Source organism: Larus michahellis, chromosome 3, assembly GCF_964199755.1.
Source record: "Larus michahellis chromosome 3, bLarMic1.1, whole genome shotgun sequence".
NCBI classification, from domain to species: domain Eukaryota; kingdom Metazoa; phylum Chordata; class Aves; order Charadriiformes; family Laridae; genus Larus; species Larus michahellis.
In genome coordinates this window covers 44348536-44374342 of record NC_133898.1, presented here as the reverse complement: position 1 = coordinate 44374342, position 25807 = coordinate 44348536, and the positions used below count along the sequence as shown (strand labels likewise).

At 44.6% G+C, this 25807-nt stretch overlaps 1 protein-coding gene across 1 annotated transcript in view; it reads left to right on the top strand.

The window, feature by feature from the left end:
- The window catches only part of LOC141740530 (protein ELYS-like), a 28506-nt gene extending 6971 nt beyond the window's left edge, over nt 1-21535 (top strand). The window contains exons 7-30 of the mRNA XM_074579355.1: nt 1907-2057; nt 2708-2840; nt 2928-3109; nt 3491-3552; nt 4385-4513; nt 6281-6371; nt 6460-6549; nt 6712-6852; nt 7620-7724; nt 9287-9380; nt 10329-10452; nt 10574-10630; nt 11620-11766; nt 12521-12708; nt 12878-13022; nt 13121-13165; nt 14277-14424; nt 14511-14661; nt 15628-15732; nt 16125-16308; nt 16563-16760; nt 17948-18054; nt 18705-18796; nt 21531-21535. Of these exons, the coding sequence (XP_074435456.1) occupies nt 1907-2057; nt 2708-2840; nt 2928-3109; nt 3491-3552; nt 4385-4513; nt 6281-6371; nt 6460-6549; nt 6712-6852; nt 7620-7724; nt 9287-9380; nt 10329-10452; nt 10574-10630; nt 11620-11766; nt 12521-12708; nt 12878-13022; nt 13121-13165; nt 14277-14424; nt 14511-14661; nt 15628-15732; nt 16125-16308; nt 16563-16760; nt 17948-18054; nt 18705-18796; nt 21531-21535 (2874 nt within the window). The remainder of the gene's footprint in view (nt 1-1906; nt 2058-2707; nt 2841-2927; nt 3110-3490; nt 3553-4384; nt 4514-6280; nt 6372-6459; nt 6550-6711; nt 6853-7619; nt 7725-9286; nt 9381-10328; nt 10453-10573; nt 10631-11619; nt 11767-12520; nt 12709-12877; nt 13023-13120; nt 13166-14276; nt 14425-14510; nt 14662-15627; nt 15733-16124; nt 16309-16562; nt 16761-17947; nt 18055-18704; nt 18797-21530) is intronic.
- Nucleotides 21536-25807: the final 4272 nt, after the last annotated feature.

Below are 25807 nucleotides of genomic sequence, written 5' to 3'. Positions count from 1 at the left end.
TTGATGTGCGGGACCTGTGCTCCACAGCGGATACTTTTAGTCTCAGAACACTTCCTTGTAGTCACAGATTGGTTAGTACTACATGACTGTCTGCCTGCATGGCTGTCTGAGTCAAGTTTCTTGTCCATCTTCAGGGGTAGAAAATTTAAGTGTCTCCCGTTTGCTAGGCCAAGTTTGAGTAAAGAAGGAGGAATCTACTGTTGATCCTTGTTCATTGGATAGAGTTCATAGGAGCTCAAAAGACTTTTTCAATACAGCAGTGCTTTTTGTTCCAGGAATTAGGTTTGAGGCTATGAAGCAGTGCCTCTTTGACTGTGTGTCATGGTAAAAGTCACAAATAGGACTTATGGAACATGTGGTACTGTGTTTTTCTATATGCATGTCAAACTCTCGTCTCCATTGCCTTCAAGGCTGGTTTAAGTCTGCTTAAGTAATTAAACAGAAAGGTATGTTTAAGTAATGCTTCCAAAGACCTTTTTTGTACTGTCGCAGCAGTTGCTAAATCTGGTGCATCAAATCACGATCGTAGAGCGCATCTTTACCCTCGTTCTGCACAATGCTTGCGGATGGGCAGAGTATACACTCTCTACTTTGATATCAGAGTTTGACCAGTGCATCTCGTTTGAAAACTTGTTTTTGTGTTTTGCTAGTCAATGGAGTCGTTACTTAACATCTCCCATACAATGGAGTTCCTTAGAATGACTTTGCCCGGCGTGGAAAGTTTAAAATGCACTGCTTTGCTTCAGAAGCATTTTCTTTTTAGTTATGAAAGACTTTTTTTAATTATTTAATTTTTCTTTTTAGACAACCTTCATATTTATTTGTAACACTTCCTGGAATCATTAAGAGAAAGCTCGCCTCTTCTCAGATTAGGTGAATTAGATGTATCCTATGAGATCATACAGGAATGTGTGGTTTCATGCCAGTTCGTTTCAGAGCTCTGCAAGTTTAGGAAACTTGGGTAGAATGTGGCGTTATCAGTTTATGGGTTGTGTGGGTTGGGTTTCTTTTTCCCTCTTTTTTTTTTTTTTTTTAATTATAGAGCTGCTATTTGTCCCCAGTACACCCATTCATGTGTTGTATGGTAGACAGTTTGAATGAATGCTGTATTTGGAAAGACGGTATTTCACTTCACGCTTACTTAAAAAATGGCACTATCAGAGGTTCAACACAATCGTGCCGGGGTTTCTGTGTATCTCAAAATTAGTTTGTTTACTGTGTAGTAATTCGTGATGCTAAAAGCCTTGGCCACGTGCACCCCGTGTCCTTTCTGGTTTTCCCTTTTGCTGTTGGCTGTGCTTGGTGAAGGAGCTGAGGGATATTTCACCCGTTAGTCTCTGACAAGATGAGAGGAGGAGCTGTCATAGCTTACGTGGCTTGAAAGAAGATTGCTAATCAGTATGAAGTTCTCACAGTAACTAGAGAGGGGTGCACGGTCACTCTGGTGGTGTGCCCATAGAAAATACCTCTTGACAGCTTTAGCTGCTCGAATGCTGGGGCTTCTCTAACTTCATCAGTTCTGCAATCAAGACATGGAGCAAAGAGCTTTGCATGCATGTGTGTTGCATCATTTTAGATATCTCTTTGTAGCGATATATTTATTTTTATAAAGAACATTCTTGGATGTCGCAAGGAATTCTGCAAAACATGTTTAGATCTGAATAATGTTAGGGAAATTCTAAATTTTGAAAAAGTGCAAAGCCTTTACAGCCAAACTTACCCGTTACGATTTGACACTGCATTCTCTTGCATGTCAGGCGTAGTTTCTATTTACCATCAGAAATAGGCTCATGCGAAATAGACAGTATAATAAGCCTATTCTGTTAGACTGTCTTTCATATTTAGCCATAATGTATGTTTTTATCTTAGAATGACCTTTGCTCTCTTCTCTGATTTTTTCCCCCAGGTTTTGGAATACCGTGGCAAAAAGTTCAGTTTAGATCTCACGGGTGGAGTCTTTCCCTTGAGAGGCCAGACGAGGAGTACGAAATTAATCAGCTGCCAGACTGTCGAAAAATTCCGCAGCGACGTTGACGGAGAGGATAGCGTAAATGAAGGTTTGTTCTAATGTCCGTGTTTGGTGATTTTAAAAGAAGTGCTTTTGGAACCTAAGCAACGAATGCTGTTCTGTCCCCACAGTCTGAAAGTCTTGCCTATCTGCATAGACGAGATTGTTGGGATTATTTACGAAGAAAAAATGGATGCTTAAGTTATGTGGGACTTCTTTAAGGGAGAAAGTGGGTTTTATTTTATGCTTGCTGACATGCTATCGCGATGTATGGTGGGGCCGTTTGTATGATGATGGTCAGTCGTTTTACTCCTCCAGCTGCCATCTTTGAACAAGAAGTTCAAACTCTCCATTGCTTAGGAATGTTACCAGAATTTTTTCCCTTCTTCAAACCGATGTCCGCATCTGCATCCAGATGGTAGCCCGTCACAAGTGCTGTTCCCCAGGGCACTGCACTGGGGCCACTTCTCTTTAGTATCTTGACCAGTGATCTGGACGAGGGGACAAGAAAAAGGGGCAGTGTGACTGAAACCTATCACAGAGATGTTTACTATTCTGTAATTACTGTAATCACTCTTAGGAAGTGTTGTGTTTCACGAGTGACAGAACAGAATGAAGCCAAAATAGAAAGTGGTGTTTTAAAACTATCGGATCTATCGTATTTTCTACAAGTCAGAAACAATGTCTTGTCTTTTACAGTCACGTCTCCTGACACCAGTGTCTCAGTCTTCAGTTGGCAAGTGAATACGTACGGTCAGGGAAAACCATCTACTTACCTGGGTGTATTTGACATTAATCGCTGGTATTCTGCTCAAATGCCAGATTCAGTAAGGTAGATTTTTCTTCAGTAGTTTTCCATATGCCTGCCAATAATTCATTTGAATGTCGGCATTTAGCTTACGCGCTTGTTTTCTTTAAGGCCGGAAGAATTCCCTCATGAGTGCCCCTATTTTGCACTGTGGTCGCTGGATACCGTAGTGAGCGTGACTTCTCCGAAGCTCCTTTTGGATATTCTGGTCCATGAGCGGAGTCTAAGTTGGGGAGTTCCTCCTTCTTATCCACCACCTGAGCGGTTTTTTCATCCAGGCAACTATAACTTTGGTAGGTATTTCACTGCTTTTGAGAGTGATAAGCTTAAAATGAGGTCAAATGCCATTCATTGGTTCTCTTGTTCAGTCATTGTTTGTCATTCAAAACCCAAACCAAACCAAAAAAACACCCAGTCCCCCCCAAACCCAACTCTGATCGCGTTGTACTGACAAGGTATTTACTATTGTGAAACATATCTGACAGCCGGCTGAGTTTTGGTGCTTTTGTAATGTAGCCGGTGAAGTGGTGCTGGTTATAGCCTGAAATGACTGTGAACTGAAGCTCAAAGCACTCAGTTATATGTTTCTAGATACCGGTGTGTAAAAAATGTAAACTGGTCATGCCATAACTGTGAGAGTACGGAAGGTTGTCAAACGTTCCCTGTTTCTGCAGATGGTACGTGCTTGCTGACCTCCGGAGTCGTTCACATGACTTGCACCGGCTTCCAGAAGGAGGTGATCTTTTACTGTATCTTTATTGCGAGTGGCAGGAGATGTAGCTTTTCTAAGTTTTCTGTTGCACTGCTTTCCGTGTTAGGGACCGTTTCATGCTCATCCTGCCCGTCCACACGCATAGTTGCAATTGTATCCTGTCGCCAGTTGTATGCAAATGGTAATGTTTTAGGTCCCCTCTTGGGACTGTACAACTGCCGTTGTCTCCTCTTGAAGCACGATCGGGGATTGAATGTCTAGAAAGGAACGCAACGTTGCTCCAGGAGCAAGAACAAAACCACTGTAGAAGGCGGGGAAAGGTGTTACTTCTTTATTGCCCCTCAGTCGAACTGCCTGCATAGTCTTGAGTTAGAGTTTTGATCCCCAATTCTCTTGAAAAAGGAGGGAATGGAGAAAATGAAAAACCACATAACTGTTTGAGGAGTGAAAATTTTGTTTTCTCCCAAACTCGGCCAAATTATAACTTCTGAGCCACGGCACAGATTGTGACAGATAATTTTGAGTGAAGTTTCAGCTCACTAAATGTTTCCAACATGAATCGGCTTCCATACGAATAGGCATGGAAAGGGTCTTCCAAAGCGTGAAGTTGCATGTTAGCTGAGCTTATATAGAATGTATTTTGTGTCAGTGTTGAGGGAAAGAGCAAGGCCTGTGTATAGACAGAGAAGGTAGAAAAGACTTAATTACGCAGATTGCTAACCTAAAGCATCTTAGTGGTTCAGGCTGTCTGACGGTGTCAGTGAACATTTAGATTCTTCCTTTTAGAGGTTATCCAGAAGCGTAGTGACGGAATAACAATGCTGTCTTAATCTGTGGTTTTCGATTGATGTTTCAGACCTTGAATTTTTTGAAGAAATCTGGTCCTTCAATATGGGAAGCCATTCAGGATAGCTACAATAGGTGTCTTGTAGCTGGCTTGCTGTCTCCAAGACCAGTTGATGTCCAGCCATCCAGTTTGAGTCAGGTGAGTGCCTATGAGGGAATCAAGGGGGAAATACATCCATCTGGTCTGACAGGGCTGGAGGGGCTACAAGACACGATACTCCAATTTTTGGATTCTTTGCAAAGTTTCGTTGAAATACAGGCGTGACCTGAGCTAGCAGAAGTAATCGTATCCTTAGATCCAAAGTAGTGACTTTGACTGGGAACAGCCCTAAGAGATCTGTCTTTAGAGACCCCTCTCTTAATTCGGTGCCACACACAGATGCGCACAAGGAAGCGTGCAGTCAGTGCTGGTCATGCCCAACATAACGCATGTGTCCCCCAGAGTAACCCCCATCCCTGTCAGTTTCTCAAAGCAGTGGTTCAGTGCAGTAGCCGACGATGGGGGCGTCTCACTGGGATGCGAGCTCTTGCAGACGTCGGCTTGCTGCACTGTCACTGTACGTGATCATTTGCTTCCAAGGAAGTGGGCTGTGGTAAAGGATTACTGCTGTCAGCTCTCCCTGGCAATTTCTTCACGGCTTGCCCTCGTTTTCCCTTCATCGGTAGGCTTTTCTGCATCCTCTCCGGGCGGATCTTCACCTCTGTAGCCTCTGCCTTGTGCTGCAGTAGCCCAATTTGCTCCTCTGAGACTGCCCTCTTGCAGCTGCAACACCTTAATCACCTTTATCTCATGACACTCGCTACCTTCTATGTGCTTTATGCCACCACAGTGACTTCACTCCCCCTGCCATAGGTTTTCCATTTGCAATGCACCAACCTTTCCCTGGAGCAATCAGCAGGAAGGGGAGAGCAGCCTTCCCGCTGCCCTCCTCTTCCTGTCTCCTGCATTCGTCACCACATTTGTGGACGTGTGTTAGGACATGAACGCTTCTGCACAGTGTGGTAGCTCAAAGAAATTTCTTGGCAAGCTGGCCAATGGTGTGTTTCCTTGTCTGAAACCAGTTTTCAGAAAAAGATGGCAATATCACATGTGTGTTCTACATGTGTAGAAGTCGCTTTGAATGTCATGATTTTGCCTAGAGGGGAAAGATACTTTTGAATGTGTTTAAAAAAACCCAACCAACCAAACAAATCCCATCCCAAAAACCAAAGTAAAAACTTACGAAGGGTCCTCTCACCTGAGAGAAGTACGAGAACACCAGCTGAGATAAGCTACTACTTAGTATCGCGCGTCTGTGCATACGTGTGATTTATCCTTGTAAGGATTACCACTACACTATAATACAGTATTTGAAGAGCCTACCATTTAAACCATTAGGATGTAAATGTTTCGCTTCTTTTCTGTCACGTTACAAAATTCCAACGTAGTGTTTTGGGTGTCAGAACTGCTTCATGTCTTCATAGTCTAGAAAGCTGCTTGGCCGTAGCTTCACTGTTTCCATGCAAACGTTGCACAGTTGTGTTTGTCCTGTCCCCTTCCTGAGTTCCTGAAGTCAAATTTATCTGCACAGATGTGTAACGCGTATTAGCAGAGGATGTTTCTGGACGTAGTAAGTTGGAACTCAGTACGTGAAGACTGTAATGCAGAGGCACGCGAAGAAAGATTAGAATTAGGCTGCAGTAAGTTGAAATGTCAGAGGAAAAGTGTGTTAATGTGTTCCTCAGAGCAGTGAGCAGTCCAGCCTGTGGCTGGAATTAAGAGAAAGGACGTGGCATTCCTGGCCTGTGTCCTGATTGACTTTGTGATGTCTGAATGAGTATACAGTTAGAAAGAAACATTTTCTGTTGATGGTTCACATGGTGCAAGTAGGTAAGATTCTCATTTGAGTTTGTCTGTTACGTTTAGGAGGAGCAGCTGGAAGCAGTATTGTCAGCTGCTGTCCAGACAGGTTCTGTGGGACTTCTGACTGGATGCATTAAACATTGGATATCTGAAGGTAATACTTCGAACGTTGTTTTTTTACGTGGTACCTCTTTGAGTTGGAGCCTGTTGATTCATTTCTTTTTTGTTCTCTTTGTTTAAAGAGCAGCCAAGGTCTGCTGGTAATTTACGGTTTGTTCTTGAGTGGACATGGAACCAAGTGATCTCTACAAAGGAAGAATTTGACCAAATCTGTGAGTACTAGTGTAGTCATTCTGCAAACCTAAAGTCGTTCTTTCTGATTGAGCTTCCTCAGTAATACGCCGCTATAGGATATTGCACGCGGTCCTTGAAGTGCGCCTTGAAACTCTGGAATTGCTCTGTCGGCTAACGATTTAATATTTATTCTTGAAAAGGTGTTCCGCTGTTTGATGGCTCTTGCAACTTCATTGACCCCCAGACATTACGGTCTCTCCAGCGCTGCCAGTTGCTTTTGAGCAACCTTAGCACGGTCTTAAACTGTTTTCTCACAGAAGCACAAGAGCTTACTGAAAAAGGTTTGTAGTAGTGCTACAAAATCTTTGGTATGTTTTATTAAGATTTGGAATTGTGGCAACATGGGCTTTTGTTGTTTTTGAGGATTGGAAGACAGTCACATTTAGCTGGGAGAAGGGGCTTAAAGCTGAGCGCTTGGGACCACCACAAAACACGCATGGAGTTCAGGGCAACAGTTTATGGTGGAGCTCATGCAAGGGGGTGGGGGAGGCTACATTCAGAGAGAAGCTTTGTAGGCAACTGGGCTGAAATTACAGCAACCGAATGTGGTATTGCTGAAAATTATTCCTTTGAGTTCTTAGCTAGCAAGTTCTAGTTGCATGCAGACACCGTGTTGCAAATTGCTAAACAATACGAAGGAAGCGTAAACGAGTAACGTGCAAAGTAAGTTACTTGAGTTTCTACAGCTTTTTCTCTTAGAAATGGTTCTTGGCCTATTGAGAAAAGAAAAGAATATCCCTTTGCTATCAGAAGAATCTCTGCTACGTGAGAAACAGATGTCTTATTCCTGCGTGCATTTAGTAGTTCAGGCTTTGGGGCTTTTTTTTTATTTTAGCCTTTAGTGTGTCTGGTTCTTTATAGGGATTGCTTTTTGTTTTGGTGGTGATAGTGGGTTTTTTCTTCAAATAAGAAAGCGATACAGCATGAAAAACGCAAAGACAAAGATTTCTAATGTGCTATTTTTATACTTTTGGTTTAGTAGGATGAAGGGAGTTTTGTGAAAATGAACGGAATTGCATAACGCTAATCATCTCCTGCCTTTTTTCAGGTTTTGCAGACGTGACAAATAAGCAAGCGGTAACTGGCCTCATTTCTTTGTATGCACGAGTGGTCATCTGGTTCTGTCGATCCGGTCTCCTTCCAGAGGGTTTAGGTAAGCGTGACCTGTCATACGTTTGCAACAAGGCGACCATCCAGTGAGTGACTCCCACGAACGCGTGCTTAGCCATGTTTTTGTAACGGTTTCGTCAGGAAGAAGTCGTGCTGGTTCATAGAATCATAGAATCATAGAATTGCTGAGGTTGGAAGGGACCTTTAAGATCATCAGGTCCAACCTTTAACCTGCCCTGACAAAAGCCACTTCTAAACCATGTCCCTAAGTGCCCCATCTACCCTTTTTTTAAACACCTCCAGGGATGGTGAATCCACCACCTCCCTGGGCAGCCTATTCCAATGTTTAATAACCCTCTTAGTGAAAAAATGTTTCCTAATATCCAATCTAAACCTCCCCTGACATAACTTGAACCCGTTTCCTCTTGTCCTATCACTTGTCACCAGGGAGAAGAGGTCAGCCCCCGTCTCTCTACAACCGCCTTTCAGGTAGTTGTAGAGGGTGATAAGGTCTCCCGTCAGCCTCCTCTTCTCCAGGCTAAACAACCCCAGCTCCCTCAGTCGTTCTTCATAAGGTTTGTCCTCCAGACCCCTCACCAGCTTTGTAGCCTTTCTCTGGACACGCTCCAACACCTCAATGTCCCTCTTATAGCGAGGGGCCCAAAACTGAACGCAGTACTCGAGGTGGGGCCTCAACCAGTGCCGAGTACAGGGGGATGATCACTTCCCTAGTCCGGCTCACCACACTGTTCCTGATACAGGCTAGGATGCTGTTGGCCTTCTTGGCCACCTGGGCACACTGCTGGCTCATATTCAGCCGGCTGTCAACCAACACCCCCAGGTCCTTTTCTGCCGGGCTGCTTTCGAGCCACTCTGCCCCAATCCTGTAGCGCTGCATGGGGTTGTTGTGACCCAAGTGCAGGACCAGGCAGTCCCAAGTGCAGTGCCTTCAGTGGCAGGGTATGCTGAAGTTCTGTGGGTGAAGTTGAGATTTTGCTGGGTTGTCAAGTACACAGCATAGAATGAGGCAGGCAGTTGCTTTCCTGGGTGGATTTTAGGAATAGCAATGGACCCCTGACGTCAAGGCGCTGCTTGTGTCCACAGCTTGAACTACTTGAGATTTTAAACAAAGTACTATTAAACAACAAGTACCGGAATGCTTGTTTTTACAGTGAGAGCATTACCTGCATGTTTTGAACTTTCTATCAGTTGCTTGAGGAGAAAGTACACCTTGGAAATCCTTCTTTAGTTGGATGGATTAGAAATTCCATTGTCAGCCTTAATTGTCTCACAGATGCTCACGTGGCATGTTTAAAAACCATTCCCTTTGAGAACTGGGTGGGTTTTTTTATAGTGAACTTCAGCTTACCCTACATGTTGTGAATGCTGCGTGAACTGTAACCTTGAAACGGCACTTGGGGCAAGAAGGAATTGAGTCTTGTCTCTTAGAGTTCTTTTAGCAAAGGCAGAAGGAGGATTGGCTTCTTTCAGAGTTGGAGGCTCCTTGATGCTTAGCTTGTACGATCTTCTGTCTCTTTAGGCAAAAATTTTCGTTTACAAGTGTGATATGACTGCTTTAACTTGCTTCTACTTTGTTGCCTGTAGATGACGATACGCGTTTGTCGAGACCTTTCTACAATTATCCTCTGATTGAGAGCTACTATACTGGTCACCGACAGAAACTTGAGCGTTTATCAAGGTAAGAGCTAGAGGAAGACTCTAGAACACTTCCACGGCAAATTCAGAAGTGGAAGGGAATGGCTTTTATCTCAACAGTTGCATGGGCTATGCGTAATGCCGCTGCCAGCAATACTCTTGACTTCAGTGACACGTGTGTTCTGTTGAACAGAGAGGTTACTTTCCTGTGTTAAAACGTTGCTATCTACCTCTGCTTAGTACCACTGGTTGGTATCATCATTTTTCGGGAGTCTACTTTATTCATTGGCTAATGTGTATAATTTCTGACTACTGAAAAAGGCCATGTGATTAGGACAGGATCAGTCACCTCCAGTTCAGCAAAGCAGGGTGTTCACAGAACAATTGTTTTGGAAGCAGAAGAAAGCGTGTTTTTTAAAAAACAATCATCTCCGTCCTTGACTGGTAATAGAGGGTCATAACTGTATTGGCCTAAGTCCCCTTCTCACAAGTACGTGGTGTGATTTCGTAAGATGGTTGGAGGTACATGGAGTTGGCACGCCTCGCACTCTCCTGGCTGTCGGATAGAAGTCACTTGCGAACGTCAGCTCTCTTTCCTGGACTAGCTGCCTAGCACATAGGCGGCATGCCTTGGATTAGCTGATAATAGGTTTTTCTTTGGAAATTGTACTGAAAACTGAATAAAGACCTAACCAAGCTTCGGCGATGGCACTGTGACCAAGAGGCTGCAAGGTGAGTTAAGGTGGAAGCTGCAGGGTAGGAGGTATTGACTTCAAAGTTCATCTTCCTTGGCTTACTTCTCAAGTAACTTACATACAGGCTCGTGTGTTCCTTCGAAGCACAGAGCCTCTAGTGTCCTTTTTCTGCTTTGTGCCATCGGGAGATGAAAGGGCAGGGCTGCAGTCAGCAGAAGACTGGAGGAAAGCCGTTACACCGGGAGGCTGGAATTAGTGTTTAACTCTGTCCAAATCCTTGCTACCTTTTGTTCCAGAGGAAAATGGGACTCGGACTGCTTGATGGTTGATGGAATGGTTTCCCAGTTAGGAGACCAAGTGGAGAAGCTGTGGCGGAGAGATGCAGGAGGAACTGGGAAATACCCGCCTGCCAGTTTGCATGTGAGTGTCCTGTTCACTGAGAACAACAACAAACGGCCGCCCTCCCCGCCAAACCCCACCCAAAAGCCAATGATTTAGGGAAGACAGGCGTTTTTTCAGAACTTTTAATTTTTCATTTCAGGCACTGCTGGATCTCTATTTGCTAGAAAACATTGAAGAAAACTGCAAACACGCAATTGTATCCTTTCTAGTTATTTTTATTACACCTTCAGGGGATGCACATAAATGTTCTTCAGTGTTTGTCCCTGACCTGTTTCATGACATTTTTTCATTTATGCTTCAAAGACGATGCAAGTGAAAACATTTAGTTTAGCGTTAAGTTGTAGACAGAAGCGCTGTTTTATTTCTTTGTACTGTGGATTTTTGATGACTTTTTTCTTAAATGTTTCGTTGCAAAAGTCTTCTCCGATAGGGAGAAAACAGTTTTAGTAATAAGGGTTGAAGATATAAAATGTCCTTAGTTTTTCTCCAAATTTAAACACTGTTTTAAATATTTTAAAACCCTCCTATCTGTAGCAAATGGCTTCTTACTAGACTGATGTGGTAAAATATCCTGTTTCAGAGCAAAAGGATTTCTAAGAGTGGTTTACCAGTACCGGATTTTTGCTGAAATCACGGGTTTTCCAGCGCAGCTCACGGTGCTTGCTTTGGTTCCGTTGAAAGTGCAGGCACACGGAATAAGCAACAGGGAGAAGAGAAAAGTCATGGGGCAGAAACTTAATTTTTAAGCTGCTGAAATACACAGCCTTGCTTTTGCTGTTTGTTGCCTAACCCGCGAGGGGAGCCTAGAGAGCAAGGGGCTTAGAAACGCTTATAGCCCGGAGCTGTCTTGTTAGATGATGTCCCTAAAAACGGACGTCAGAAAGAGAAAATGACGCTACCAATGAGTGACCCGCATACTGGTTTAAATCCAGTTTTAATCATTCAGAGCTGAGCTGTCCTGTAAGGATGCCACAATTTACACTGTTTTATAGACGCTGGAAATGAGGGAAAAAACCAACTGTGGAATTTACTTGCTGTAATAATTAAGCTCAATGTGTTGAATGTATTTTCTGCTACCTGCTTCCTTTATATTCTTATTCTTACTTCATTCTGTTTTTCTAAGGGTAATGTGATAAAGTTTTGGTCTTACAAACTGATTAGCCTTAATGAGATACCTGATGTCAGACAATTTACTTGCTGCTGGATATCAAGCGTTCCTTTCCGAGTGAGACAGAGACTTCAGTCGACTCCTTTGCAACTGCCTTTGGCATCCCCTGGGGTCTTGTTAAGCTTGTTGAAGGTTTTTGGCTTCTAGATCACGATGATTACGAAGTAAGTATGGTAGAATTGAGTTAGACATACATTGCAGTACAAAGCTATAATCTAGAAAATGATTTTTCAATATGGGTGCTTAGCTAAAACCAAGTGCTAAAATGTTAGAAGCTTGTTTTGTAATACTGCTACATCTTCAGCAGTCAATTATGATTTGCAATTCTGTTCGAATTACTTTGACAGGAAATCGATTAAAGACGAAATCAACTGTAATAATGCTTGCTATCTGAATTTTCAAAGCCCTCCGTTTAGGTTGTTTTCAGCAGCCCGAGCGGATGAGCACTTTCTCACAAAGAGTGTTTTAGGTCCTTTCAATATGAAAGCCATGAGCACAGCAGCAAGATGTGAGACAGAAGAGTGCAGAAGGCACTTTTCAACCTCATTCATGTTCTTTCTGATGCTGAAGGTTGTTCTTTGCCTGTCATGACGTTGATATAATCTGCTTGTCTGACAGAGTAGCTTAGTATTTAGTAATGTGTTTCTAAACAGTGGTGTTTGTAGACAGAGCTTTCATTAACCTAGGAGAGGGTGAATTACTCCTTTTAAAACACTCGCTTTGTTCTGTATGGCTAGCTGAATGTTTTTTTTGCAAGTACTTAAGCATTTTTGTTTACCTGTCCTGTATCAATTGCTTCATTAGTCACCTCTGTTTGTTTAATAACATGCATTCACCCTTACTTAAGAAGCTTTTGAGGATTTTTGTTGCGTGTGCTTGTGTTTACCTAGTAAAAAACCCGATCTCTAACTCGTACAGAATTCACTGGCCCTGCTCTTTCATCCTGCTACAATCAAAACCGCATCATGGCAACATAAGAGAATTATTCAGTCCCTCCTGTGCCAAGGGGAGCATGGGCAAGCCCTCAGATACATCCAGCTGATGAGGCCACCCACGGCAAGCAGCGGGGAAGTGCAACTTCTCCTCACTGTGTTGCTCTCCAATAGGTAAAGAAATATATCCCACCATTTTATCACGCAAATCTTGTGAAAATGGAGAACAAAGAATAGACATCATCATCCCCTAAGCTTCCTTTAAACTTTGAGTACAAGACTCTTGGGGCATCTCTTTGGTTATGCTATTAACATCCCTTTACGTCTGAAACATTAATTACAGGTGCATGGCGGAGGCTTGGGGTCTGTTGCACCAACATGCCACTCAGGCAAACTTAGAAGACCTCTTAAAACACATGTACGAAACGTGCCAGGAGATGGGCCTGATGGAAGACTTGCTGAAGCTGCCTTTCACAGACACGGAACAAGTAAGTGGGAGCAAGGAAAAATGTTCATCGTCTCTTTGAAAAGAGAAAAGGCAGAGCCATAACAGATTTTTGGAATGAATTTTTTTTTCTCATGGGAGTGTTTGGAGAAGTTTTTAAGGAGCAGCGCTGGTGTTCAGAATCTTGCTTTGTTTTTTTCATACCAGTCTTTGAAACATTCGGAATAAGTTTCTACACCTTTGGTTACAGCTGAAGCTAAATGTTGACCAATATACGTCACTACTCCAAAGCTACTCTATGAAGCTATAAATTAAATGTTACACACCACTGTTGACCCCACTGAGAACAGTTTGTTTGCATCTGAGGAATAAACATGTATCTTTCCCATCTGCCAGTCTTACCATTCCGTTATTGAGATACGTATGTTATGCGTGGCTTAGATTACTGGAAGTTGTTTGTGTCACTCCTTCCTGTGGGATGACGAGTAGGTTGTATGTCATCGCTTGTGTCTTGCACGCAACTGTATTTTTCTAGCTGAGAGCAGGCTAGGTGCCAATCCACAGGTTAAATTTCTGTGGGTTTTGTTTGTTTTTTAATTTCTGCGAGTTATAGTGTGCTCTCCAATTCCACAACTTTCATTTCACGGCTTTTATGACAAAAATTCTTGTCTAACCTCTATTTCTCAAAATAGCCAGATTACATTTTGTGTTACATGAACTTGTGTTCTGGATTTGTGACGCGTTTGCTGTTTTCTGGAATCATAGTTTTACAGTGACTCAAACTTCTAAGGTGGTTTGGAAGTCGTAGGTCCTGCATTTGAAAACTGTCATGTGGCCAGGTGGTGTGCGTAGGTCGCTTTTTCTTGCTTGTTTTAATCTTCACATCATTTTGTCCAGGGTAATTTCCAGTTGTCCCGTATATTCAGGGCAGTGGCGTTTCAGGAAGAACAAGGGAAAGCCTGCTATGTAGTAAGTCGTTTGCAAATTGCAGGTGATATCAGAAAATTGCAGGTGATAACAGGTGTTATCAGAAGAAGGTTCTGCAGAGTGCCAGCATTGTTTTAACTTCAAGTTGTAGGCTCTGTTGCTATTCCAGTCTTCCTTCCACTTTGCTAAAAGTACCAGGTGAAATCGGTGTGTGCGGATGGGTAGAACTTGCCGCTGTTCTGTGCAGTGGAGGTGTTTTCCCACACCCGTAGAGGAAATCTGCTCACTAATGCGAAATAGCACGGAGAGGTCTGTGCAAGGAACTTCTTGTAATTAGTTAAAGTTTTGCTTTATGCTTTTCCTTCATCAGAATGATCATGATCCTCGCTTGAGAGAGAGGGCAGTTGCCCGAAATTCTGCGTTACCCCAATATGGCAAGATCCTTCCACGAATTCAAAGGCAGCTGGCCGTAGAGAGAGCCAAGCCTTACCATTTGCCTGCGTCGGTCGTAAGAGAAGGTAACTTTTAGGGGGGGAAATATGGTGGAGAACTAACCACCTCTTTGATGGCACCAGGCTGATATTTTTCCCATCTTGCTTTCCAGTCTCAAGACCAACGCCATTATCCACAGTAACAAACCCAGCTAATGCAGGACATTTGTGTACTAGAGAAAATTTCCTCAGTGCTGTATTGTGCAAAACTGGAGAAGTCTGGGAAGGAAATGAGCAGGAAACCGGTTTCTCACGAGTTGATAGGTAAGCAGCCTTTTAACAAAGTTTAGTCTTGATCTACGTGTTATAAAGGTCACCTGACTCCGTACCGTTGTCTTGAGGTTATGTGGTCTTTTGTCCTTACTCGCCTGCCTGCAGTGAGGTAGTGGGGTCTCCTTCACTGGAGGTACCCAAAAGGCGCCTGGATGCCAACCTTTGCAGCCTGCTCCAGGAGAAAGTTCTCTCAAGTGTGCAAGCTTCTGTTAGGTGTTACTAACTGGTTTTGCTAGTTCTCAATAAAAATCGTCCTGTATTTTTTGTACTATCCATTGAAACACTAGGAATAAGTTTCTACACCTTTGCTTACAGCTGAAGCTAAATGTTGAACAAAATATGGCACTACTCCAAAGCTACTCTATGAAGCTATTCAATGTTACACACCATTGACGACCCCACTTAAAACAGTTTCTTTGCAACTGAGCAATAAATACACATCTTCTTAGTCAGACAGCCTTACCATTCGGTTGCTCAGATACGTTATGTTGTGTGCCAGAAGGAAGGTGCACCTGACTAAAGCCTTCTTTGGCTTTTTTGCACATTCAACATATTACATTTAAGAATCAATACTTCATAAATACTGTGTGGAGAGACAGTTTTTCTGCTATGGTAATCTCATTTATGCAAATACATATATGTTTACATTCCGGGAAGTGTGTTTACAGGCTTTTAGGTAGCTGAAACTAAGACCATGATTACCATCAAGGTATGGGTGTACAGATATTGATAGACTTGATTGTGGGATCAAATAGTCCTGTTTTACCACCTCCTGCCCAGTGTCTGCTTTGTTTCTGCCCTTTTTGCTTAAAATTCGGCAGAGTTATAAAGAGCAGGAAGGAGGCTCGTAGTTGTCAGATGACTTTCCTACGAGTGGCGTGGTCAAATGAACTTGAGTTCTGGTACGTGTGGACTTCAGGGGAATGACAGTCAGTTACATTTTCCTTTTAATTCTAGACCTCGAGCTACAGGACCACCAGCCATAACACATCCTCTCCCTGGTGCAGAGTGGCGCGATGCATTTGTTGGGACCCCAGTTACGAAATCTTCATGGAAGCGTTCCAGCTATAGTACATCCACAGAATGAATGCTTCCAAAAGGCCAACTTAGGGACACGACTAAGTGGAGAATTGGAAGTGGTCCCAGCACAGAAATGTAGATACGTTTTCTTCTGGCATGGGACTTACATGCCTCGTGCAGCTTGAAATGGGATTACTCTTGCCTCAGAGGCAGTGATTTGGGAAATTAAGTGTGAAATGTAGAGAAATAATTACAAAAAGGAAATGCCTGTAACTTCTTCCTGGGCCTGATACATCACCTGAACAGCTGAGGGCTTACCCATATTTCTTGTTGATTGAATGTTTTTGTGCTGTGTCATGTCAGATTTCTCGAACGCAGCATGATCTTGTCCCCATTGATTTATCTGTTTTCCTCTTTTAAATCGTGTCTCTTAACAGGTTGCCTGATTTGATGGTCCATCCCGTTCCTTCATGTTCTGCAGCACAGTCACCGTGCAGAGCTTCCACATCGTTCATGCCATCCAGCCCACCGAGATCAAATATGCATGGTTCCATCTCACAAAATAATTTTTCAGGAGGCTCAGAGCTGAATTTACTTACCACTCCTCCTGTGGTTAAGGTTTGTATTAAAAAAACCAACGCAACACACCAGTGACAACCAACCAAACCAAAAGCTTGTAGACATAAAAAGCACGGGGCTTTTTTATCGTTAAGGTTTTCGTACCTTTGGAAAAAGAGCAGTGCAGAGGCTAAACATCCTCCCTGCTGGTACAAACTCGGTTTGTAATTTAAACTCTTACTTTTGACAAGGGAAGCCTTCTGTTTCGAACATTTAATGGGTTTTAAATTAAGTGCTTTTATTTCTTTTCCTAGAGAGCTAAAGTTTTGGCCACATCTGCTTCTGGTGTTCCTGGGTTTACTCCTCGGTCTATTCTCAGATCCAACCTTCGCACCACTCCCCTAGCTACTCCCTCCGCGTCTCCGGGACGATCGGTCACTCCTCCTTTACGAGCAAAGAAACCTAGAGTATCATTCAGGGAGGAGAACTCGAACGCAGCATGGACTGTTGGGGTAAGTTGGGCTGCAGTGAGTGATTTTTTTTCCAGTTAAAGTCTTTATAGACTGTGTTTGGATTTGGATTTTTATAGAGTTTGCCTGCCTCCTTAAATTGAGAACTGGAATTGCAAATCAGAATGGCAGACTTGAATTTGGCCCAACACTGTAGAGAAGATGGTTCTAGACTTGGGAAACTTAGGGCAAACTGCTTACTGCTTTCTTGTTCGTAGATTTGTAAGTGTAAAAGGAAAGCTTATGCAGACTGGTATTTCTTGGATTTAGTTTTGAAGCATGGCGTGTTGCTATAATATGATGCTTTAGCAACTTTTGACAAAGCAGGAGGCAAGAAAATGAGCAGGTTCTATGGAGACTGGAAGCTGCTGTTGAGGGGCTTCTTCCTTCTGCCGGTGTTGGCTAGCTCTACAACTTAGAGGGCTGGGAAAAGATCTTTACACGTGGATTAAATTAGCTTGACCATCTGAGTCCCTGGAAATACGTAACAGATACTGCCTTTGTTCGCACCATAAAAACACGAGGTGGAGCTATTTAGAATATGCTGTGTTGTCTCAGGCAATCCAAGTGGCTCCTTAGAGTGCAGGGTTGAGCTGTGGGATGTGAGAGCTGGCCAGTTTGACAAAGTGTTGCCGACTGGAACTTTCAGCTTTTCTCTCATCGTTGCCTTTTACCCTGTTAGATGGTAAATGGAGCACGCGATGGCGTACACTGAACACTCTCTTCTCTGTCCCTTAAACGCAGAAGCTGTCGTGTGTAGCAGAGAGTACACTGTATGTTTCTAACGTCACACCCAGCAGTGATCTGAAAGGAAAAGCAGCATTTCACTGTCCTTGGTTTCATCTGGGTCAGTTTGAAGTCGGTCTCTTTGGTAATGACTATTGCATGAACAGGCTTTTTTTTAACTTTCGGTGATTGAAGATAGTGTGGTTAATAAGTGTTGCTTTGCCTTCAAGAAAAGGCACAGTGGCTTTCCTTAAACGTACTGGGTGTGTTATCTGTTGATTTCTGAATTTCAGCTTTTAGGTTGGTGTGAGAGTTTGAGATGGAAGGTTTGTTTTTGTGGAGGGAAACTGTAATGCTTTCGGCAATACCTTTGTCATGACTTGTTCATGAAAGAAACCTTCATCTGTGTTCTGTAGAAGTGTAAGAACTTGTGAATAAGTAATGGTTTTGTTGCCTTAACGTAGGAGCTTCCGAGTAAAGAGGAAGAGGATGCCAAATACACAGAGTCTGTGCGAAAGCAAAAATTGAAGAGAGGTAGAACTGCAAAATCAAAAATGAAGAAAGCAAGCAAGTATGAAAAGCTTTTTGAACGCTTACTTGCATTCCTTTATTTTGGTAGCAATTCAGCTTTTGGCCACCTCACTCGCTCTTCCTCACTTGGCGGTACAGTTCTGCTCTGACTTTGCGAGCCTGTCCAGCTTGCTGGTCTCCTGGGCACCGTTTTCCCCACTTCACGGTTCAGTTTTCTATTGGAACCAGAAGAGGGAGGGGCTAGGAAAGGCCAAGTGGGTGCTACTCTTTGCAATGATGGCATGCTCTCCTGTCATTCCACCTTACGAAACCACGCTCTTACGGTCTTTAGTTCCCCATAGAAGGCAGGAGTGGGTCACACAACGAGTAAAGAGAACGTCTTGTTTCTGGCCGTGTTTTCCGGTTCCTTCTGGAAAACCGTCTGGGGAGAGTTGCCTCTTAAAATCAGGGCGTGGGGGCGCTCAAAAAGCTCACGCGAATACTGAGTGACAATGCTTGGGACAGTCTGGTAAGGAACGAAAGCAAAAGGAAGCTTGTTTCTGTATGTTTTCTGCCTTGACCCTATCTTCAAAGAAGCCCATAAATAATTCTTTGGCATCGATTTTGTAATTCCAACATTGCAAAACGTTTTCCTCGACTGAATACTGTTGGTAATCAAAAAATCAATTTGATACTTCTCTTTCTTTTCAGGACCACAAGAAAAGGAGGCTCTTGGTCACCTCCACCGGTGGAAATAAAATTCGTCTCTCCTTTTGGAAGTGCACTGGATAAAGCCATGGATCGTATTGCAAGAATATGCCCAGTGTGCAGATATGTCTGAGGATAACCGAGCAGTTTAATCCCCCATCAGAACTTCCCCTCGTGGAACGCTACTCTCAGGCTTGTTATTTCAATAAAATTGTTTGCTGCAATTTCATCAGTTCCCATGTAACCACTCGTAAATAGCTTTGTTGTTGATTTCTGGTGGGGAAAACAAGCTACAGGCAGAAACCAATCCATAGTGTCTCACGAGTCGTTTACTTCTTATCCGTAGTCTTACTGGTACAGAACAGGTTTCTTTTTGGCATTGGTGAACTTAATACTGCGAAGCTTAAAGCTTGATGCGGGTGTCTGCCAAGTAGCGAAGGGTTGTTACAAATCTGCTGAGCCGGGGCTTCGTCCTTGCTGGCGGCAGGAGCCCGGCCTGGTGCACCCCAGACCTGGGGGTGTCTCTGTCCCAGACCCTTGGATGCGGCTGCTGCTTTCCCGTTTGCAGGTCAGGCCAGTAGCAAGGCTGAGGGTGCACCACACACATGCACGACAGCAACGCGGCTGGCTACGCAGGCTGCCAGAGACGGGGCCGTGCCTTTACCACCTGCCATCTTGCACTGGGGCAGCTCACAGAAAGCCGCCTCTCTGGCTTGTTGCAGTTGAAGCTCACGAGTGACACCAGGGGCATGCTGTCACTCTGCAGGTTCCCCCACGCAGCCACATTTGCAGAGCCCCAGAGGATCAGCAGAGCCTTGAGCCCAGCTGTCGTCTGTGCCCCAATTCTGGGCTCCGTCTCTGACCTCTGGCTGAGACACCGCATCTTTCCAGAGATGGCTTTTCCTCCTGCTCACTGGCTAGCCCACCCTGAGGTCTGCTAGCGGTTTCCTCGTGCACATTTGGCTAGGGGAAGATACAACAAAAATACAATAAAATGGTGTATTGAAATGTATGTTACGATGGAGTTTAAAAAGTCTTCTCTGATAAGAGAAAACAGTTTTAGTAGGAAATGTTGAAGATATAAAATCCCTTAGTTTCTCTCAAAGTTTAAACACCGTTTTAAATTTTTTAAAACCCTCCTATCTGTAGCAAATGGCTTCTTACTAGAATGATGTGGTGAAATATCCTGTTTCAGAGCAAAAGGATTTCTAAGAGTGGTTTACCAGTACCGGATTTTTGCTGAAATCACGGGTTTTCCAGTGCAGCTCACGGTGCTTGCTTTGGTTCCGTTGAAAGTGCAGGCACACGGAATAAGCAACAGGGAGAAGAGAAAAGTCATGGGGCAGAAACTTAATGTTTAAGCTGCTGAAATACAGAGCCTAGCTTTTGCTGTTTGTTGCCTGTCTGTTTTACCTTCTAATTACTTCTTGTCTTTACAGAACACTTTCAACGTGCTGGAAATCTATAATGACCAGGTAATGAGGTCGCTTTGCTTCCGTATTAACAAATCTTAGTTTTCTGTGTACATTGATTTCTTTTTTGCTCATTGTAATTTGAAAATCATCCTTTATGCTCTCTTAACGTGACCCTTCTGGGCATGTTGGCTGAAGTGTGTGGGTGCTGCCTGGACCTAAGAGCATCGTTTTGCTGCTTGAGCCACCCGGCTGCTCTGCCGTAACACTGGCCAAGCTGTTTCATCTCTTGTAGTACATTCCTTCTTTCTCTTTTCTGGGTTGTCCTCCTTTTTTGAAGAAAAAAGGGGGTTAAGAAGGAAGATCCGAGGGCTGGAGCACCTCTCCTACGAAGACAGGCTGAGAGAGTTGGGGTTCTTCAGCCTGCAGAAGAGAAGGCTCTGGGGAGATCTTATAGCAGCCTTCCAGTACCTAAAGGGGGCCTACAGGAAGGATGGGGAGGGACTCTTTATCAGGGAGTGTAGCGATAGGATGAGGGGTAACGGTTTACAGCTGAAGGAGGGTAGATTTAGATTAGATATCAGGCAGAAATTCTTTACTGTCAGGGTGGTGAGGCACTGGAACAGGTTGCCCAGGGAAGCTGTGGATGCCCCTTCCCTGGAAGTGTTCAAGGCCAGACTGGATGGGGCTTTGAGCAGCCTGGCCTAGTGGGAGGTGTCCCTGACCAGGGCAGGGGGGTTGGAACTACATGATCTTTAAGGTCCCTTCCAACCCAAACCATTCTATGATTCTAAAAGATTCGTACCACTATTAATGCATCACTCAAATGGAGACCATTTCTGTTTTCAGAACAGAAACGTGGCTGACACAAAATCGATCTCTCGCTTTCTACGTTAGAGATTGAAACCCCGCTTCTTTTGCAAGAGTTCTCTGCATATTTGGAAAAATTTAACTAAATAGAGCTAAATGCAGCTATAAAACTATAAGCACCTGTTTTATATAAACGCCGTGTTCTTTACATAAAGCGAGGCAGTATTATAAAACAAGTAGTTTTGTTTCCTGTAATCTGCGATTACTGTTGGTCCTGTGCACCAGATGTTGCATTCCTAAATAAGATGAAACCCCCACAGGGTCCTCTTTGTCTCGGGTGAATTAACTGTATACTCCAGCACCTTTGAAGAGGTAGTTTTTCTTAAAGCAAGTACTATCAAATGAAAGATGGAAGAATACAAATAGAAAACGTGCACATGCGAAAATGTTGACTGTAAATGCTGACAGTCTTCAAACAGCTTACCTGAGTTTCTTCAAATGCTAACTTTCTTACTGTTTTGAACAAATTTAAGGACAGATTCTTCAACTGTTACTTGTACCAATACCATCGACGTGGTTTTGAGGTTTTTTTTTGCGTTGGCGCTAGCGTAAGGCAGAGTTACCAGGATTTGAGCACCTTCGGTATTCACTTTGACAAAAACCAACTCTGTCTTCTCATCTGTCTGTCTCTCTTTCTCCTAAATTGCTAACCTGCTAAAAAGAGTTAGTTTATAGCCAGATTGCTAAGACACTAGGATTCTTCTTTTACGTTTAAGGACTTTATGGTCATCTTTTCCATGTTAATCCCTATCTCATTTTTGGTAGGGTTTAAAACTAATTTTAAAAACCTCCTTCAAAATCCAATGGCAGGTAATACGTTTGATACGCTCACAGACAGCAGCCGAGACTCCAGCAGACCTCTGTTACGAAGGAACTCTGTCAACCTGACGATACGCTGAAAGGCACACTTTCATAGTTTTTCCCGCTCTGGTCTCGGTGCCAATTGCGGTCAGGTGCTGGGCAAAATGAGAAGAGATACCAGCTCAAAGTGACTGACAGCTGAGGAGGAAGGAAAGGGTGAATGTGCCAATAAGGGAGGGCAGCATATTAAGGGCTTATTCTGTATTCTTATTAACGCACAGCGTATATTTTGACAGCTAAGTTATGTGACGGAGGTAGCTCTTTTTCCTGAGAATTCTGGGTCTCTCTCGTGTGCGTGACTTAATTCAGCTTCTTTCCTTCCCTTTCTCTGCCGGCAACGCAGCACAGAGTTGAAACGTAGAGCGTACAGATGACCCCTGCTGCCAGGCGTTGGTTGTCTCTGCTTCCCGATGCCGGATCCCAGCGACAGTGCCACACAGAGCTATTCCTTCCTGCCCAGGAGCAGTTTGCTTCCCGGCCACTTCCCCAGTCCCTGGTCTCCTTCTGCAAGAGGAGGTTCCCTCTCTCCTCCTGGCCTTTCTGGGGCTCAGAACTGAAAACGGCCCTCTTTGCAGTCCTTCCAGACAGGCTTTCGCTGGCACTCCAGCACTAATTATTCCTTCTTATTCCAGCTCCCCTGAAAAGAGCTCAGGCACTTAGATGTCTGCTGTCCCAACGCGGTTCATGGCTCAGTGACCGCGTGGCTGCAGCTGCCTGGCTACGAGGAGATATCAGGAGCAGAAGATTTAACGTTTCCCGCACCAGTTCAGTCCTGCAAAGAGCTGAATTGCTTTCACGTGCCGATGAACGCAGACCCCTTGTTGTGTCTGAATTAGGACTCCATCTGACCCGGAGATGAGGCCCATGTGAACCAAGACCCCCAGAAGCCTTGTCTGGGGTGGGCGCTCCCTGACAGCGGCTGCTCTCCCCTTACTGCCTGCTGGCCAGCTGGTGCTCTGCTCGGTTAAGGCATCTTAGCAGCACCGCTGCATTTCTGCCTGGCGATACAGGAGTAGTACTTAATAGCTGTGACTTGGGATTTTTTTTCAAAGGTGTTCTGTTTGGTTTTTTTCTCCACAGACACATTGGTTTTAAAAACTTGAGAAGAAAAGAAGACAGCTCTGCCTTTGAGAAATGGTCCCTGTCCTCATCTGCAGCACTGGCGTGGGCACATCCAGTTGCTCAGAGTCAGTTCCCTTATCAAGTGCTGATCAAGACAAAAGCCCAAACCCAGTGTAAGTAAGGCTATTGCAGGCAGGAGGGAGAAGAGTTTCTGCTGGCTGGGAATGAGTGGCGGATCCGGAGCACACAGGCCACGTGGGAGTCCCGTCCGGAGGAAGCCTGGAAGGAGTGGGAGCACCAGCACATTGCTGTGGCTCAGGCGAGTTTCCCAGTAACGGGCATTGCGGCCAGATCCATTAACCTCTGGTCTTCTGAGTCTGATGTTTTCCCCTTTTTGTCATCTTTAAGATTTGTTACTCACGCCCCTCTCTGCCCTTCCTTAATAAACCGTGACTCCAGGTCTGGAACTTCTGCCAATAGAAAGGAAGCGTGGCGTCAGTCTTTCAGATCTAATAATTGCTTCCTGATCATGTTTGATAAAATGATGGGGGTTTGATAAAAATTAGGGACTTAATTCTGTCGGGAATGCTGAGCCCTGTGTGGGGTGTATGGCTAACCGGGGTCGTTCAGGTGCTCCCTCTGGATGGTTGTATCGGTCTTGGCTGGCAGCTGGCACAGGCGTTTGGGCACACAGTACCGTACCCTGTTCTGCTGAGGACAGCTTCTTGTTCACCTGCTGCATCAACTGGTTTTCCTGCATTGATCTGCCTGGGGTTTGCTTTGTTAAGACAGTGAAACGAACATAATCAGGCTTCTGTTAATTTTGTGCCTTCTACCTAGGAAGCTGTCGGATACAGTTTTAGAGAACTAATGGTGACAAGGCTTTGCTGGTGTGGTATTGCTTGACTTGTGTGGTGGAGAGAAGCCTTAAATTGGCAGGAGAGAGTCACCAACAAGCCGGGCCTGTTGCACGTGTTGCAAATGCATTTGCAGTTGGGCTTGTCAGGTTGCTCTTTGTCAAAGTCTGTTTCAGAATGAGATACGCAAAAGCCGCCTGGACACGGTCGTGGGCAGCCTGCTGTAGGTGACCCTGCCTGAGCAGGGGGGCTGGACCAGAGGACCTCCAGTGATTCTGGAAGGCCTTTCTCTTCATTGTGATGCTGGGATTCTGGAATTCGTGCTGGGATTCTGGAATTCGTGCTGGGAGAGGCGAGCGGTGTGGTGTGCTGGGAGTGCCTTGCTCACCACTGTCTCCCTGTGCTGGGAAGGCTGCGTGTATGTTCTGTCTTGAGACACTCAGCGCCTACGTCTGTCTGTGCAGGTGCACCGAGCAAGGTAAAAAAGAGCGTAAGGTCAGAAGTGCCTTTGGGAACCGCTGCGAGCTTCGCCACGGTAGACGGGGACTGCAACTCTTGAACGGAAGTATAGTCGTGTTGGGGAATAACCGCAGGAGGTAGCTGGGTAAAGTGGCTCCAGCATCAAGTTCTGATCTGTGTTGGTTTTGTTTGTTTTTTCATGGAGAGGGATGTCACATCTGTGGTCTGCATCAGACACAGGGTCTTCGCTGTTGGGGGCTGTTGGGGTAGAGAGCTGAAATTCTTTCCTCGTCTCACCTTCTGCTGTAGCTTTGTGCTTGTGGAGCATCTGCACAAACTCGGCAAGACAATCTGTAGGCTGCACTTGAGTGAAATAAGGCCGATTGTAGGATTCTGGTACAGACCATCTCTGTCACGCTGGTGGCTTTTTAGACTACAGCTTAGGGCTTGGATGAAATGTAGGGTTTTTGCCTAAACCGCCGGGAGCGGGGAGGCTTTCTGCCTAAGCGGGAAAGACCTGACCCGGTGGTACTCCCTAAATCACCTGCTCACTCACTCGCTAAATCCTCTTTCTGCAGGAGTAAAATCCGGCAAAGTGCAAATTCACTGAACCTGACGACTACGAGAGTGCAGAAAGTGACTTTTCCATCTGCTGCTCCTCCAGTGCTTGTGAGTTGCTTCCTGTTTCTCTGGGGAAAATGTCATGGAACCAGTCACTAACAACAATTCAAAAATTGGTATAACTTTTATAAACCCTTTTATAACCCTTCCCTGAAATCACTTTAGCTTCCACCTCTGGCGGAATGAAAGAACGACGCCTGTCAGCTGCAGCCTTTCCCAGAGAGCTAGAGAGTCTCTCCGTGCAAGAGGGAGTTAAAAGTTGCCTTAAAAGATGCCTGACTGTGTCCTGGGTGGTGTCCTTTCTAAAAGTGAAGGGGTTTTTAGCCCTCCCTGCAAACTGAGTGTGCCGTTTCACCCGGGTATGAGCTAGCAGCCCGGGCTGACTGCCACAAAAAGGAGATGGACAAATTCCCTCTCCTTCTTCCCAATGGGTGGTCCTGCCTCCTTCCTTGTGCCACCTCTTATGCTTGCTGGTTGTCTCTGCAAGGCAGTTGAGCTCTCGAAGCTGGTGGAACACCACCTGCTTTTCTGGGTGAGTTTCCTGCCTGCTCAGGGAGTGAACTTGGCTCCTAAAGTGCTCTAAGGCACTGTTAAGGCAGTGCGAGGTGAGCCACAGGAGTACGGTAGTAGAACAAAGGAGCAGATGGAGAGATGGGAGGCGGCGGCAAGTCCTCTCTTTTGGTGGCAGGGAAGTCAGCATGTTTTGTGAAACCACCTCTTCAGCTGCGGCTGGCCATATTTTTAGCTTTTTCGTCAGTAAGCCCATTGCATTGTTGGCCCTTGAAACGGATTTTCAGGTACTACCGTCAGTCAAAACTGACGTCCCTGAACCCTGACTTGGCTGAATGTGATTCTGCTTGAACATGTAATTTCTCCATGTTTATTTTTCTTGGAGCTTTTTAATGCAAAAATCTATCCTCAGCGTGTGACTCGTGGTACGCTCCTTTCTTTGGAAATAGTTTGG